Source organism: Nansenia antarctica (assembly GCF_963989245.1).
Source record: "Nansenia antarctica genome assembly, chromosome: 3".
NCBI classification, from domain to species: domain Eukaryota; kingdom Metazoa; phylum Chordata; class Actinopteri; order Argentiniformes; family Microstomatidae; genus Nansenia; species Nansenia antarctica.
The window spans coordinates 2,347,256-2,362,597 of record NC_137688.1 but is presented as its reverse complement, the minus strand read 5'-3'; the positions used below and the strand labels follow the sequence as shown (position 1 = coordinate 2,362,597).

The 15,342-nt window shown below is 46.4% G+C and overlaps 1 protein-coding gene across 1 annotated transcript in view; it reads left to right on the top strand.

The window, feature by feature from the left end:
- Positions 1-15,342, top strand: part of slc4a3 (solute carrier family 4 member 3) — a gene marked incomplete at both ends in the record, with an annotated part of 52,700 nt that overhangs the window by 9,929 nt on the left and 27,429 nt on the right. The window contains 6 exon segments of the mRNA XM_080526284.1: positions 1,375-1,440; positions 1,443-1,497; positions 1,500-1,553; positions 3,283-3,530; positions 5,699-5,881; positions 8,896-9,118. Coding sequence (XP_080382410.1) covers positions 1,375-1,440; positions 1,443-1,497; positions 1,500-1,553; positions 3,283-3,530; positions 5,699-5,881; positions 8,896-9,118 — 829 coding nt within the window.

The window sequence follows — 15,342 nt, the reverse complement described above, 5'->3', positions numbered from 1 at the left end:
TCAGCTCGGCCCAGGAGAGAGATGTTCTGAGCCTGATCACTCGTCAGTAACACACACCACCAAGAGAATGAACGCTGCTGCAACACTGTGTGATCTTACTGTGGAGATTCTGTTTATCTCAGATGAATGTTTATATTGAGTGACTTTATGCGGAATAATAATAATAATAATAATAATAATAATAATAATATAATGATAGATAGTAATAATAATGATAATAATCATAATAATAATAATAATAATGATAATAATAATAATAATAATAATAATAATGATAATAACAACAACAACAACAACAACAACAACAACAACAACAATAATAATAATAATAATAATAATAATAATAATACTAATAATAACAACTTTGATTTGTATAGCACTTTTCCTGCAAACATTGCAACTCAAAGTGAATGGCACTAGTGATAGGCGACCCACAATGTACACTATAACATCGTCAATAATGAACTAGGAGAGCACTTAACAAGACTGAGCTACTCTGCCTCCCTTCCTGCCCTCTCCAAGACTTCTCCATCACAGTGGGGTAAACCAAGGCCATGGGGGGAATACACCCAGGATCTGAACCTACTGGGAAGTAGCCAGACTGCCCCTTCTCACAAGCACCCATCACCCTCCGCTGTGAGAGAGAGAGAGAGAGAGAGAGAGAGAGAGAGAGAGAGAGAGAGAGAGAGAGAGAGAGAGAGAGAGAGAGAGAGAGAGAGAGAGGGAGAGTGAGAGAGAGAGAGAGAGAGAGGGAGAGGAGAGGGAGATAAAGAGAGAGGGAGGAGGGAGAGGGGGGAGAGAGAGAGAGGGAGAGAGAGGGAGGGAGAGAGAGGGAGGGAGAGGGGGGAGAGAGAGAGAGGGAGAGAGAGAGAGACAGAGGGAGAGAGAGAGACAAGAGACAGAGGGAGGGAGGAGAGAGAGGGGGAGAGAGAGAGGAGAGAGAGAGAGAGAGGGGGGGGAGAGAGAGAGAGAGAGCCGTCTCTGAGGAGGGTCAGCCCTCCAGCTCCAGTGTTCAGAGCAGAGGGTCCAGCAGTATATTAGTCCTCTCTACTCCCTGTACTTAGTAGTATTGATCACTGCACTGAAGCCAGTTGATTGATGACAGTCCCCTAAGTGTGTACTGCAACAGAGCTGATCAGGCCACTGAGCCAAACCAATGGCAGATGTGAATGATCAAATAATAATTTTTGCTGAACAAGAAATCCTTCAGATATTATATATATACTCAGGATAGACTACCCTCTCTCTCTCACACACTCTCTCTCTCTCTCTCTCTCTCTCTCTCTTCCTCCACCTTCTCATCCTCATCCTCCCCTTTCTCTTCCTCCTCTCTCATCACCCCCACCCACCCTCTCTCTCTCTCTTTAGGTTCAGGTGAAGGTGGAGAATGAAGAGAGGTCAGCCGAGGAGCAGGAGGAGGAGGAGGAGGAGGAGGAGGAGGAGAGGACTGGGAGAAGGCTCTGTCTGTGGAGAGGTTCGGTGACATCATCACAGACTCAACACCAGCAGTGGAGACAAAATGGGCCGTAACTACAATGAGAAGGACTTTGAGTGTAAGCACATTCCTGGAACCCAGGGAAATGTAAAACCCAAACTGTTGGAGTATCGAGTTAAACAAAGACAAAATGCTTTCCAATACTTCATGGAGGGCACTGTATGATATCAGGATGGAAGTAAACTAGATGTGTGTGTGTGTGTGTGTGTGTGTGTGTGTTATACTTCACATTTTAGTGTGGTTTTAGAAGTATGATTTAATACATTCGAAAAGACAGGTAATTGAAGTATATATTTAAATATTACAGTGGCTATAGAAAGTCAACACACACCCCTTATCTTTTTCCACATTGTTGTGTTATAGACTCAGTCAAAACTGTTATCCTTGTATTAAGATGAACTCAATTCAGTAATTTGTTGATGATATTTTTGCTTTTTAGCTCATTTTAAGAATGTGGGTGAAGTGTGTGAAGACTTATGCACATTATGTATTTCTGTGTGTGTCAATTTTAATACATTTACAGAACTTTCTAAAAGCCAGTTTTCACTTGGTCATCACGGGGTAGTGTGTGTGGATTGATGCACATGTTTTGTTATTTAATACATTTTAAATTGAGTCTATAACACAATGTGAAGGGGTGTGTTGACTTTCTATAGCCAATGTATATATGTGTTACGGTACATGTGGGAATACGGTACATGTGGGAAAACTAGGGTTAAGGTTAGGTGCTAGGGTGCTAGGGTTAAGGTTAGGGTTAGGGTTAGGATTAGGATTAGGGTTAGGGTTAGACATGCCAGCATGTACCAAGTCACCCTAGCACCTAACCCTAACCCTAGTTTTCCCACATGTACCGTATTCTCACATGTACCGTAACATATCTACAACAACAGTATATGAAATAAAATATGAAACAAAGAGTATTCCTAGAATGTGCGCCACTATTACACTTCTGAAGTATGAACGTAGAATACTATTTGTAGGTATTGCACTACAATATAACTTTATTTTATTTGAAATGCACTTTCAAAAAGTATGCAAAACTACACGTCATAAGATATTAAATAAAGAATTCTTTCAGAAAGTGTACTAGGAAATATTTGCTATTCAAAAAATAACTGCCCTTAGCCACGCTCTAGTGGATTACAAAAAGTACTAAAAAACATTTATTTATTTACTTCTTACTAAAGCATTTATTTATTTACTTCTTACTAAAGCATGTATTCATTTACTTCTTACTAAAGCAGAATAACCACTACAAAAAATAACTGCCCTTAGCCACGCTCTAGTGGATTACAAAAAGTACTAAAAAACATTTATTTATTTACTTCTTACTAAAGCATTTATGGGTAGTGGTGGTCTAGTGGATAGTGAGTGGATAGTGAGTTGGACTTGTGATCGGAAGGTTGTGAGTTCAAATCCCGCCTGAAGCCACACCACTACTAGTGTGCCCTTGGGTAAGGCACTTAGCCCTCAGTTACTCCAGGGGGAATGTCCCTGTAATTCGTAATTGTAAGTCGCTTTGGATTAAAAGCGTCTGCTAAATGGCAAAATGTAAATGTAAAATGTAATTTCATTGTATAGGCAACTGTACAAGGACAATAAAGTCTATTCTATTCTATTCTATGTATTATTGAAGCAGCAGATGCTAGAGTGGGACAGGGATAAAAACACGTCCATCTCCACTCGTTCCTCTGCTGCCTGTAGGTGGCGTTGTGGAATATTATCACCTGACTTCTCTTCCTCTCTCCCCCTCCCTCTCTCCCCCTCCCATCCCCTCCCCTCCACAGACCACCGCCACACCTTCCATCAGACCCACCACCCGCTCTCCACCCGCCTGCCCCCGCCCCAGCGCCTACGTAAGAGGGTGCTGAGCATGGACCGCCGGCGCAAGAAGAAGTGCAAGAAGAAAAAGACCTCCGTGCCCCCCTCCGAGGTGACGCCCACCATCCAGGAAGTAGACGAGGAAGAGGCGGAGTCTGAGACCGACGGCCAGGGCTTAGACTCCGCCCCCACCCAGCTGCTTGACCAATCACAGGTAAGATCTGAGTGATCTTTTGTAGTTTGACCAACAACAAAAAAAGTATTCAGTTTGTGATGACCCCACTGCTTTCATTCAGATTCTCTTCGCCCCATTCACTTTAGGGTTAGGTTCTCTGTGTCCCTTCTCTCTAACTTCCTCTTCTTCAGTGTGCTGTGTGTTGATTGGTAATACTTTTAGTGGTTGATCATTCTAGCAAAGACATCTGATGAGACCAAAATGAAGCTTTAGTGGACCAAGTTGAGATATTAAAACATCCAAGGAATGTTTCAACCATGTTTCCATTTGGAGCCTAACCTCTGACCAATGACATAAAACATTTTTATTCGTTCATTTAAAAGGGACAATGGACAGTCATTGACTCTCCCTGAATTAGCTGGGTAGCTACATGACATCAGCAGTCCCTGGGCAGGTAAACCCACAGGGGAAATATGGCCTCAGATGTTATAAACTACAGGACATAGAAATATGACAGAAAACAGAACTACAGGAAATAAAAACATCACACTTTACACTCAAGAGAACATTACATCAAATATTACATCATCAAAAAATAATAATCTGAAGATGACTAGAGGACTGAAAAGTAAGTAAGAATTCTTTCTAATTTCTCTTCCACCACAGATTCTGCCAAAAGAGTGTACCCCCCCCCCCCCAGATGAAAAGGTCAGGTCTCATGTCGACCAATAGGAATGTTTGCAGTCATTATTGTCTTCATTTTGGTTCCCGCTTGATTATTTTATTCGTTCATGAAAATGCCTGTGACTCTCAAAATGTGTTTGATAGGAGACCTGGGAAACGTCTTCCACATCTCTCTGGTGTAAGATGAGACCTCTGAGAGCAGGTCGCTGACTCAGGATAGATGAGGATCTGCTTAGTAGCAGTTTAACAGGTGTCTGAGAGAGAGAGAGAGAGAGAGAGAGAGAGAGAGAGAGAGAGAGAGGAGAGAGAGACAGAGAGAGAGAGAGAGGGGGAGACAGAGAGAGAGAGAGAGAAGAGAGAGAGAGAGAGAGAGAGAGAGAGAGAGAGGCAGAGAAAGAGAGAGTGAGATTGAGAGAGAGAGAGAGAGACAGAGAGTGAGAGAGAGAGAGAGAGTGAGAGAGAGAGAGAGAGAGTTTGTCATGTCTGCTTTCTTTTTCTCATTCACTCTGTTCATATGTATGCAAATGAAAACAAACTAAAAAGAAAGAGAGCCAGAACAGAACCCTGGTGTTGCATCATCGTAGCCGTTCTGCTCACTAACTGCATTTGCAAGATTTGGACCCGGACACTTCCTGCCTTGAACTTTTGGATTCATGGTTCCAGTGACATTATCTCGAGCTACTGACTTCTGCATCGGCCCTTCAGATGACACGTTCAGGCTCTGTCAGGTAAAGACAGGAAAGCATCAGAGTCCATTGTGTTTCTCTATGGGAGTCATGCTTTGACCTACACTAGATCAAAAGTTTGTACACAGCGTTATCTGCAGTTAGATAGCCCACCATTTCGGGTAATATAACAAATATTGTTGAGAGATAGCAGGGTGGTAGAAGGTTACATTCATGCAGTTTGCCTCTCCCCTGTCTCTCTGAGGGGAGGTGTGTGTGTGAACAATAGACGGCACTGATCGTGCTGCCTTAACCTCAAACCTACTAACCTACTAAACCTAACCCTAACCATACTAGGACTTCTCCTTTGAGGTAATTGAGTTGTTTTTCTCACTGAGATGAAATCGTGGTTACTATTACAAGCCTCAACAGGGATGGCCTTTTAAAAGCATAGCCCATTTACCTTTGAAAAGAGTTCGTGACCTTAGAAGTATAAGGTTCTATCTCCGTTTAGGGCAGTTCAGAGATATTGAGCGTCAACGTTTTTACATTCCATTATGTTTTGTGAGATGGAACCTTTGTATTTTATTAATTACTAACTAAAAAATGTCAACATTTTAAAAATAACACCACACAGGCATTAATAAACACCTAATGGATCAGATTATGTAAAAAAAACAATTTTGACCAAAAATGGAGATAGAACCTTATAATTCTAACGTCACGAAGAGTTGCCTTGCAGGTGGACAGAGACAGATGAACGTGTCTACGAGGGTGCTGTGTCCCCCTCTGTCTGCACCCAGAACCAGGGAGGTTGTCTGCAGTATAACCCATGTGTTCCACCTCCTCTCCTCTCAGTTTGTCTTGGGGAGTGAGGCTGACTTGGGCCGCCCGCCCCTCCCCACCTACACCACCTTCCACACGGAACGTGAAGGACATGAGGTCACGTCCCCCACGGGAGAGGCGGAGGAGCAGGAAGAGGAGAAGGAGAAGAGGGTCCCAGGGCGGGCAGAGGAGGAGGAGGAGGAGAAGGAGAAGAGGGTCCCAGGGCGGGCGGAGGATGAGGAGGAGGGGGATGAAGAGTCGTCTAATAGGTAGGGTTGTTTTTTTTTTTCCAGCATACTGACCGAGAACCCAGACGGGTTGAGAAGGGCGGGCGTAACTCTCGTGTGACTTTCGTTACACTTTTACATTTACATGTTTGGCGTTTAGCAGACTGTGACGTTAGAATTATAAGGTTCTATCTCCATTTTTGTCAAAATTTAGTTTTTTACATAATCTGATCCATTACGTGTTTATTAATGCCTGTGTGGTGTTATTGTTAAAATGTTGACATTTTTGATTTAGTAATTCATAAAATACAAAGGTTCCATCTCACAAAACATAATAGAATGTAAAAACTTTGACGCTCAATATCTCTCAACTACCCTAGACGGAGATAGAACCTTATCATTCTAAGCTCACGAGACGCATTATTCCAGATACTTTTGTAACCCTGACTTTCCTAACTTTAACTTTCGTGACTCTTTGACTTTCAGTCAAGCAACAGATGTATGTGAATATGTAGTTAGGTGCCTTCTGGGAGTTAGGATTCGGCCCACAGAGAGAGTTTTAACATTGTACAACGTGCACAGCGAGCCTGTGCGTCGAGGATGGGGGGATTCAAACCCACGCTGGCAGACCACAATGCATTAACCCCGGCCCACATGTCGAGGTGTCCTTGGGCAAGACACTGAACCCCAAATTGCTCCCAATGAGTGGGCCGGTGCCTTGCATGGTAGCTTACCGTCATTGGTGTGTGAATGGGTGAATGTGAGGCCATTGTAAAGCCAATCACTAGTATTTACATCAAAACCAAACAAACAACTAACCAAAATGTCTTCATCGACTAGAATGTATTTATAGATTCTACACACTTCTGGCGAAACAAAATTCAGTTTTTCTTCCATTTGTTTACATTGCAAGCTAGCATTTAGCTACAGCTCTCTTAAAAAAAATAGTACTACTCAGTCTGAAAAGAGTAAAAAACGCACAGAACAGCAGCAGGCAATCATCTACAGACATTTGGAGGGTTTTGGAACGAAACCTCTCATGACATCGCACTCTGTGCCAGGTTCAATACCGGCCAAATCGGCTAGTCTAATTATCCCGATCTCCCGAGAACAACAACATGTTTAGGTATGGCTATGCAAGACTATTATAGCCCCAATTTATTTCTACGTGAACATTAAAAAACCATCAAAGGGACATGTTAATGTGCTTCACTACGCCCCAGTGTGTTTGCTCATAGCCTGGGGAGCTGTAGCCTAGATGTGCTCTTTAGAAGCAGAACCCATCTGGCCCATAAACACACATGGCAAATCACAATATGAATAATTTGGTAATGGTTTGAATAATGTATGTCGCTACTGGGAGGTCAGGGGCTGCGTGGATGTCAGGGTACTGTCTCTTCTAATGCCTGGATGGAAAAACGGCAATCAGCAGTTAAGCTGGCAGATCTGTTGGTGAGGCTCTAGCGCCCTCTGCTGGTAGATGTGCCACACTTCGTGACGTTAGAATTATAAGGTTCTATCTACATTTTTGGTCAAAATTGAGTTTTTTACATAATCTGATCCATTAGGTGTTTATTAATGCCTGTGTGGTGTTATTTTTTTTAAATGTTGACATTTTTGAGTTGGTAATTCATAAAATACAAAGGTTCCATCTCACAAAACATAATGGAATGTAAAAACTTTGACGCTCAATATCTCAGAACTACCCTAGACGGAGATAGAACCTTATAATTCTAAACTCACGACTTCTCTAAACAACTATCACATCACTTCTTGCTTGACTGGCAGTCAAGCTAAGATGTTTGTTTTCTAGTTCATCACAATGGTGGATACCTTTAATACCAGTTTATTTCCCACCATTGCAATTTTATGTCTTTTGCCAAAAGTGAATGGGGGGGGGGGGGGGGGGGAGGCAAGGTTAGGGGAGATGGTTAGGGGTAGGGGAGGTTGTAAGCATGGGAGAACAGGTAGGTTTTGAGGTGGGATTTAAAGTGGAGAGTGAGGGTGAGTCTCTGAGTGGTTGAGGGAGAGAGTTCCGGGTGCAGCTCGTGAAAAGGCACCGCGGTCCCCCAAGCCTTTGAGTTTTGAGGGTGGGACAGTGAGGCGAACAGTGGAAGATGATCGGAGTGTACGGGTAGAAGTAAAGTGAAGAACGGAGCCTGAACCGTCCTGAACCCCTGTGTCCCCCTCTAATCCCCCTCTGTCCCCCCCTGTCCCCTCCATCCCCCTCTGTCCCCTCCATCCCCCTCTGTCCCGTCCATCCTCTCCCGTCCCCCTCTGTCCCCCTCCATCCTCCTCCATCCTCCTCCATCCCCCTCTGTCCCCTCCATCCCCCTCTGTCCCCTCCATCCCCCTCTGTCCCCTCCATCCCCCTCTGTCCCCTCCATCCCCCTCTGTCCCCTCCATCCACCTCCATCCCCCTCCCTCCTCCTCCATCCCCCTCCATCCCCCTCCATCCCCCTCCATCCTCCTCCATCTCCTCCATCCCCCTCCATCCCCCTCCATCCTCCTCCATCCACCTCCATCCTCCTCCATCCTCCTCCATCCCCCTCCATCCACCTCCATCCTCCTCCATCCTCCTCCATCCCCCTCCATCCCCCTCCATCCTCCTCCATCCTCCTCCATCCCCCTCCATCCCCCTCCATCCCCCTCCATCCTCCTCCATCCCCCTCTGTCCCCTCCCATCACCCTCCATCCTCCTCCATCCCCCTCCATCCTCCTCCATCCCCCTCCATCCTCCTCCATCCTCCTCCCATCCACCTCCATCCTCCTCCATCCTCCTCCATCCTCCTCCATCCTCCTCCATCCCCCTCCATCCTCCTCCATCCTCCTCCATCCCCCTCCATCCCCCTCCATCCCCCTCCATCCACCTCCATCCACCTCCATCCACCTCCATCCTCCTCTGTCCCTCCATCCTCCTCCATCCCCCTCCATCCTCCTCCCATCCCCCTCCATCCCCCTCTGTCCCCTCCATCCCCCTCCGTCCCCCTCTGTCCCCTCCAGGTTCACCCCAGCAGCGGAGCCCCCTCTGCGGCCCTCCCGGGGGGTCTGTTCAGGCGGCCGCCCCCCCAGCGCCAGGCGGGGGCGCGCGGGTCCAGCTACGACCTGCGGGAGCGCGTCTGCATCGGCAGCATGACGTCCGGGGAGACGGCCGTGTACCAGAAGGTTCCGACGGACGAGGCCGAGGCCCAGATGCTGGCCAGCGCCGACCTGGACGACATGAAGAGTGAGTAGAGGAGCTGAGGAACTGTGCTGCCCCCCTGTGGCCACAGTTGGGATATGGATATACACTGTGTACAATGGTTGTGTGATAGGATGGTGATGGTCAGGTTATGGCACTGGCTAACTTGGGGTTTATGAAGACGTAACAATGGAAGAGTGAGTAGCAGGGTTCCCACGGGTCCTTGAAGTCGTTGAAAGTTTGTGAATTTGAGAAAAATAAATCAAGGTCTTAAATGTTTTTGAAAATAGACATGGGTCATTGAAAGTGCTTGAATTCCCTCTCTCTCTCTCTCAAAAAAACTGTGCCGTGTTGGGTCCTTGAATTTGAGGGAATTGAGTCTTGAAAGTCAATAATAATAATAATAATAATAATAACTTTTATTTGTATAGCGCTTTTCCTGCAAACGTTTCCTGCAAAGTGCTCCAATCATTATATAATCATAGTTTAATTATTTAGTAATTTAAAGGCAATATTAAAAAGATGGGTTTTTAGTCTTGACTTGAACATATGTGCTGAGGTTGCATCCCTAATGTAAACTGGCAGTGAGACACAATCTGGGTGCATAAAATGAGAATGCAGCCTCACCAAACCTCTTCTTTTGTACATGTGGTACACAGAGAAAACCAGCGTCAGAAGACCTGAGAGCTCTATTGGGGCTGATATGCTAGCAAAAAGTCTTTCAGATATTCTGATTCATAGCAGCCTGAGAGTATGTTGATACACCAGTAATGAACATTGGCGTGAAATGTAATTGTACAAGTTACTACAAGAAACTAAGTGTAATAACAGACAATTCCAGGAAAGTCAATAGGTGTAGAGCGCCCTCAAGTGGAATCGAAAGAAATTACACCTATCTTTATACATTTTCTTTTCTATCTTTTCTTCTCTTACAAATTCCTTTTTTTTGCAGCTATTGAAACCTACTATGCCAATGTTGTGTGTACTGTAGGCTATTGTATACCTACAATGATGATGTTTGTGGCATAATGTGATATGTTGTGTGTAGAATACGTAGTACTGACTAATCAGAAATGTAATCAGAAAGGGGGGGGGCGGGGGGGGCTGTATGTGGGAGGGGGGGGGGAGTCTCTCTCAGTGGGGAGAGAAAGGTAGAGAGAGAGAGAGAGAGAGATTGAGAGATGGTAGTTTGGGCAGAGAGAGAGGTGTCCCTCCATGGCCTGGTCTCTCCATGGTCTCTCTGGTCCCTTCATGGCCTGTTCCCTGCCATCCCGCGGCGGTAATTAACACAGAGATCCAGGGGTCGATTCTCCTTCACCCAGCGACCCCACCCCGGGCACTTCCTGCTTTTACACAGCATGGGAATCATTGACCACCGGCCAGAACCAGACGGAAATACAACCCAGGGAATTCAGTGGAACAAGACTGACCCTATCAGGCCATGGCGCCTCTCATATCCACTTCTTCCCCTAATACTCTTGCTCTCTGCTCCACATTTCATTAATTAATTCATTCATTCGCCAGCACACATTGGTTATTTATGGATATTTATATTTATATTTATTACATTTTTAATGATTATATTACATTGAATGAATGTGAATGGAAAGGTTTACATATCAGCATATCGCTGCAGCAAGTGAACGATCAGTCAGTCTAGATCAGTATGAGTAATGTGCATACCGTACTGTAAGCTGCTTAATGAAGGTGTGTGTGATGTTACAATGAAGACGTTGAGAGGGACTGACAGAGGGACTGACAGAGGGACTGATAGAGGGACGTGACAGCGGGAAATGTGATGATGGGATGGTCATCAGTGACTATGGAAACACTACCTGATTGTGTTCAGAATGCCAGAGCATCCCAGACACACACGCACACACACACACACACACACACACACACACACACACACACACACAGGCACGCACGCACACACACACACACACACACACACACACACACACCACACACGCATGCACACACAAACACACACACACACACACACACACACACACACACACACACACAGGCACAGGCACGCACACACACACACACACACACACACACCCACGCATGCACACACAAACACACACACACACATACACACATGGGGGAATCTATACACTGTCACTACCTCACAGTTCAGCCAAAGGAATGTAAACATAATAAGGATCAAGCCTTGCCTCTTACAAATGCACGCGCCCGCGCACACACACACACACACACACACACACACACAGACACACAGACACCCACACCCACACCGACACAGACACAGACACAGACACAGACACAGACACACACACACACACACACACACACACACACACAATGGAGACGGTGCATCTACGTCTATGGATCTAGGGATGTCGTGCATCTAGGTACAGATGTGACTGACCAGAACAAGTCAGCTGATACGTAGGCACTGCTTAGGGATGGACCTGCATCCATAGTATGCAAACTGTGTGTGTGTGAAGAAATCCATCACTCCATATTCGCTTCTTTTGCCGAAAAAAACCCTTGAATGTGTCTCAGACACCACGGTGACTTCTGGGGCACTACGGAAAAGAGAGTTGTGCCCGCCCCCCCCCCCCCCCCCTCACCACCACCTCATCCCAGCAGCCATGGGATCTATGAACGATCGGCATCACGGAAACGTGTGGAGCCGAAGCCAATAGACTAGCGGGAGTTGGTGAGAAAAAAAAGAAAAAAAGAAAGTAGAACAGTTTGTGTCAATAATTCCTTAGCGGTTTGACGGCTGGGAGCCAGTGTTGCCCTGGTGCTGCCTGGTCCGTCTGTCCCGCTGTGCAGCCAGTCCCGGGGTCCCTCCAGAGACGCCACCGCCCTGCTACCGAAGCCACGACACCTGCCCAAGGCCGCTCCGCAAACCGACAGCTGGCACAACCTCCGTCAAACCGTCAAACCGCCGAACCGTCGAACCGTCGAACCGTGCATTTGAGGACATTGTAGCAGTGTGACATCTCTTTGACGCTTTCGGGAGGATTCTGGGCCGACGTTTTGGATGGAAGATTGGCAAGGGGCAAGCCTCTGTACTTGTATTGGTTTGGTGGGGGTTTAGGGTTTTAATTTATCCCCTTTTTCTTTGCCAAGATCATTTGTTTGATTCTGATCGTTCTTTTATGCTTGAAAGGTGCTTCTTTTCTTCACATTGCTGAAGGGATTAACAGAGACCGCAGATATTCCGACGTTGCACGCCGAAAAATAACTGCCAGTTCTGACAACATATAAAAAATAAATAAAAAGTTCCTCTGCGTGTTAGACTGCCGGGTGGGGCGGTCTTTGAGGCTTTGAGGCCAGCGACCCGCGGCGTGCGAGGGTGTCCGAGAGGCCGGAACCCTGGATGAGCAGGACGCCTTCCCCGGGAGGGGCGGGGATGAGGTGGCGGACGCACCGGCCCAGGAGATGACAGACACGGAGGGGCAGGAGAGAGAGGACGAGGCAGCCCCCGCCGAGGGGGGCCATGCAGGGGACCGCCCCCCCCAAACGAACGGCCAGATAGACTCAGAGACCCCACAGCACCCGACCCGGACGTGCCCCCAGCACGCCCTTCCTGGGAACGAGGGGGAGGAGGAGGAGGAGAAGAGGGCTCTCACCCTCCTGGGCTGCTCAACACGGAGGTGTTGGAGGGGCTTGAGGACTTTGACGAGTTTGTTTTGGATTTCGACGACTATGACCTCCTTGAGTCTATCCACACGCATCTGGAATCACCTCTGGAGCCCGTCCGTAAGTACCCTAGCCATCGTCTCCAGAGAGAACTCATGTATGGCCATGGAAACATGGAAAAGCCACATAGAGAACATCATACACAGAGCACCTGTGACAGACTGGTGTACCTTATGTACGATTCTATCAACACACATAGCTGAAGTGGTCCAAAAGGTGTCCCGGCAGTTATGTCATACATAACAAATGTGTAGTTATATTAATATATTACACTTCTGCAGGTGCATCATAAACGGGACAAACGATGCACACAACCTTAATGAATATAATCATTGTAACTTATAGTGCTTTAATATATGAACCACAAAACAGTGCCATTGATGCACCACATTTGTTTTTATTTTTTTAGCATTTATGAGACCACTAGATTGTTTTTCATCTCATAGTTTGTTGATGAACCATAGCTTTATCAGATAGGTTAACACATTCATAGTCACGTTATATTACAATATGTTGTATTACTACACTGTTGTGTCTGGTGTTAAAAACCGTGGGTTCCTCTAAACAGTTGTCCAAGGATGTCAGAATCAAGATAGTTCACTTCCACCATCAAGGAGAAGGCTACAAAAAACTCTCGCAACGTTTCAAATTACCCATTTCCACTGTCAGAAACATTATCAGAAAATGGAAAATAACAAACTCCACAACTCACCCCCCCCAAAACTCCACAACCCCCCCCCCCAAACTCCACAACTGGTGGACGTGTTGGAATACCACCCTCGCCTCCTGTGTACAGGCCTGACATACATTGAGGATCGATCGTGGGAATTCTCTCTCAGTTGTTTCCATTGATTGCATGGAGAGAAAAAAGTTAGCAAACAAATTAATTCATGTCAATGCATGGCCTGGTAGCAGGGGTATGGATATCAAAGCGTTCTTCTGTTGTTTGAGTTGACACACTAGTTCTCTCCTCCTCTGTCCCCCCCTCCCCCCCCCCCCCCCCCCCCAGCCCGAAACTATCGATCATATAGCCTTAATTAGCCCCCTGGGCTTCTCTGTCACTGGAGTAGAAAGCCATCCCTTTGACAATCACTGACTGACACTAGCTTTAGTCTCACTGGAATGTAGTGTTAGCATTGTAGAGAGAGAGAAAGAGGGGGAGAGAGAGAGAGAGAGAGGGAGAGAGAGAGAGAGAGAGAGAGAGGGAGAGAGGGAGAGGGGGAGAGAGAGAGAGAGGGAGAGAGAGAGAGAGATAGAGGGAGAGAGAGAGGGGGAGAGAGAGAGAGAGAGAGAGAGGGGGGGAGAGAGAGAGAGAGAGAGAGAGAGAGAGAGAGGGGGGGAGAGAGAGATAGAGGGAGATAGAGAGGGAGAGAGAGAGAGAGAGAGAGAGAGACCCTTTAAGAAGCTTCTCCTTATTCTCTCATTCTGGGACAACAGGTCCACACAGAGATAGCTACTCAGGGATGTAGAGGGCCTAACAAGGGTATATGCAACTGAGGAACTCCATAGGGTTCATAGTTCATACAAGGCCTGTCCATACAGGATACAATCTGCCACACGGGGACCACAGAGATGTGAAGAGGATGTAGAGAGAGCAGATATACGTCACTTGTCAATCAATTAATCAATACCTGTCCTTGTTGTCCCAGTTCTGGAGCACATTACTTTTACGGAACATTTAACACTAGAACAGCCATGAGGGGTCATTAATTAATCCAACAGGCCTACAGAGAGTACCAGAAGGAGAGTTTGTGACGTTAGAATTATAAGGTTCCATAATCTCCATTTTTGTCCAAATTTAGTTTTTTTACATAATCTGATCCATTAGGTGTTTATTAATGCCTGTGTGGTGTTATTTTTTAAAATGTTGACAAGGTTCCATCTCACAAAACATAATGGAATGTAAAAACTTTGACGCTCAATATCTCTGAACTACCCTAAACGGAGATAGAACCTTATCATTCTAAGCTCACGAGTTCACAGAAAAAGCAGATGTTGTGTTGGCATAGGTTCCACTAACAGGGAAATCAGTGCTCACATTCAAACCACATACCACATAGGGTATTGGAGAGAGACTGGAGCATTTGAGGCGACATGGTGTAGAGAGAAGGGCAATGAGAGGATACTATGGGACGGAGAGGGGGATCTGTTATGTAGGACTAGATGTTGATATCCCTCGATACATACATACTTAAGGCACCGATGAGACTCTGTGGTGTTCAAATGAGCGATGGCATCCTTTGGGTTGTCAAGTGGGCGCCCTCCTTCATGAATGTTTCGCTGATAAGCCCACGACACCTCCAGAGGGTTCAGCAGTGAATCCCAGCGTCCCAGGTTCACTCCCTAGATGCGATCAGCTCATTTGAACTCCCGGGTCGAGTCCTTTCTCTTCATCCACAGCCACTGGCTCCCCTTTTCAGCAGCCCTGGAGAGGTCCTTGATTGCCTGCCGGTGGGTCTTCCCTCGCACTCCCATCTCCCTGAGTAGCCTGGATGTTGAGGTGGCTACGAACCCTCTGCAGCCTACTTCCACTGGGCGTACCTTCGCTGTCCAGCCTTGTTGTTGGGCATCTGCTGCGAGTT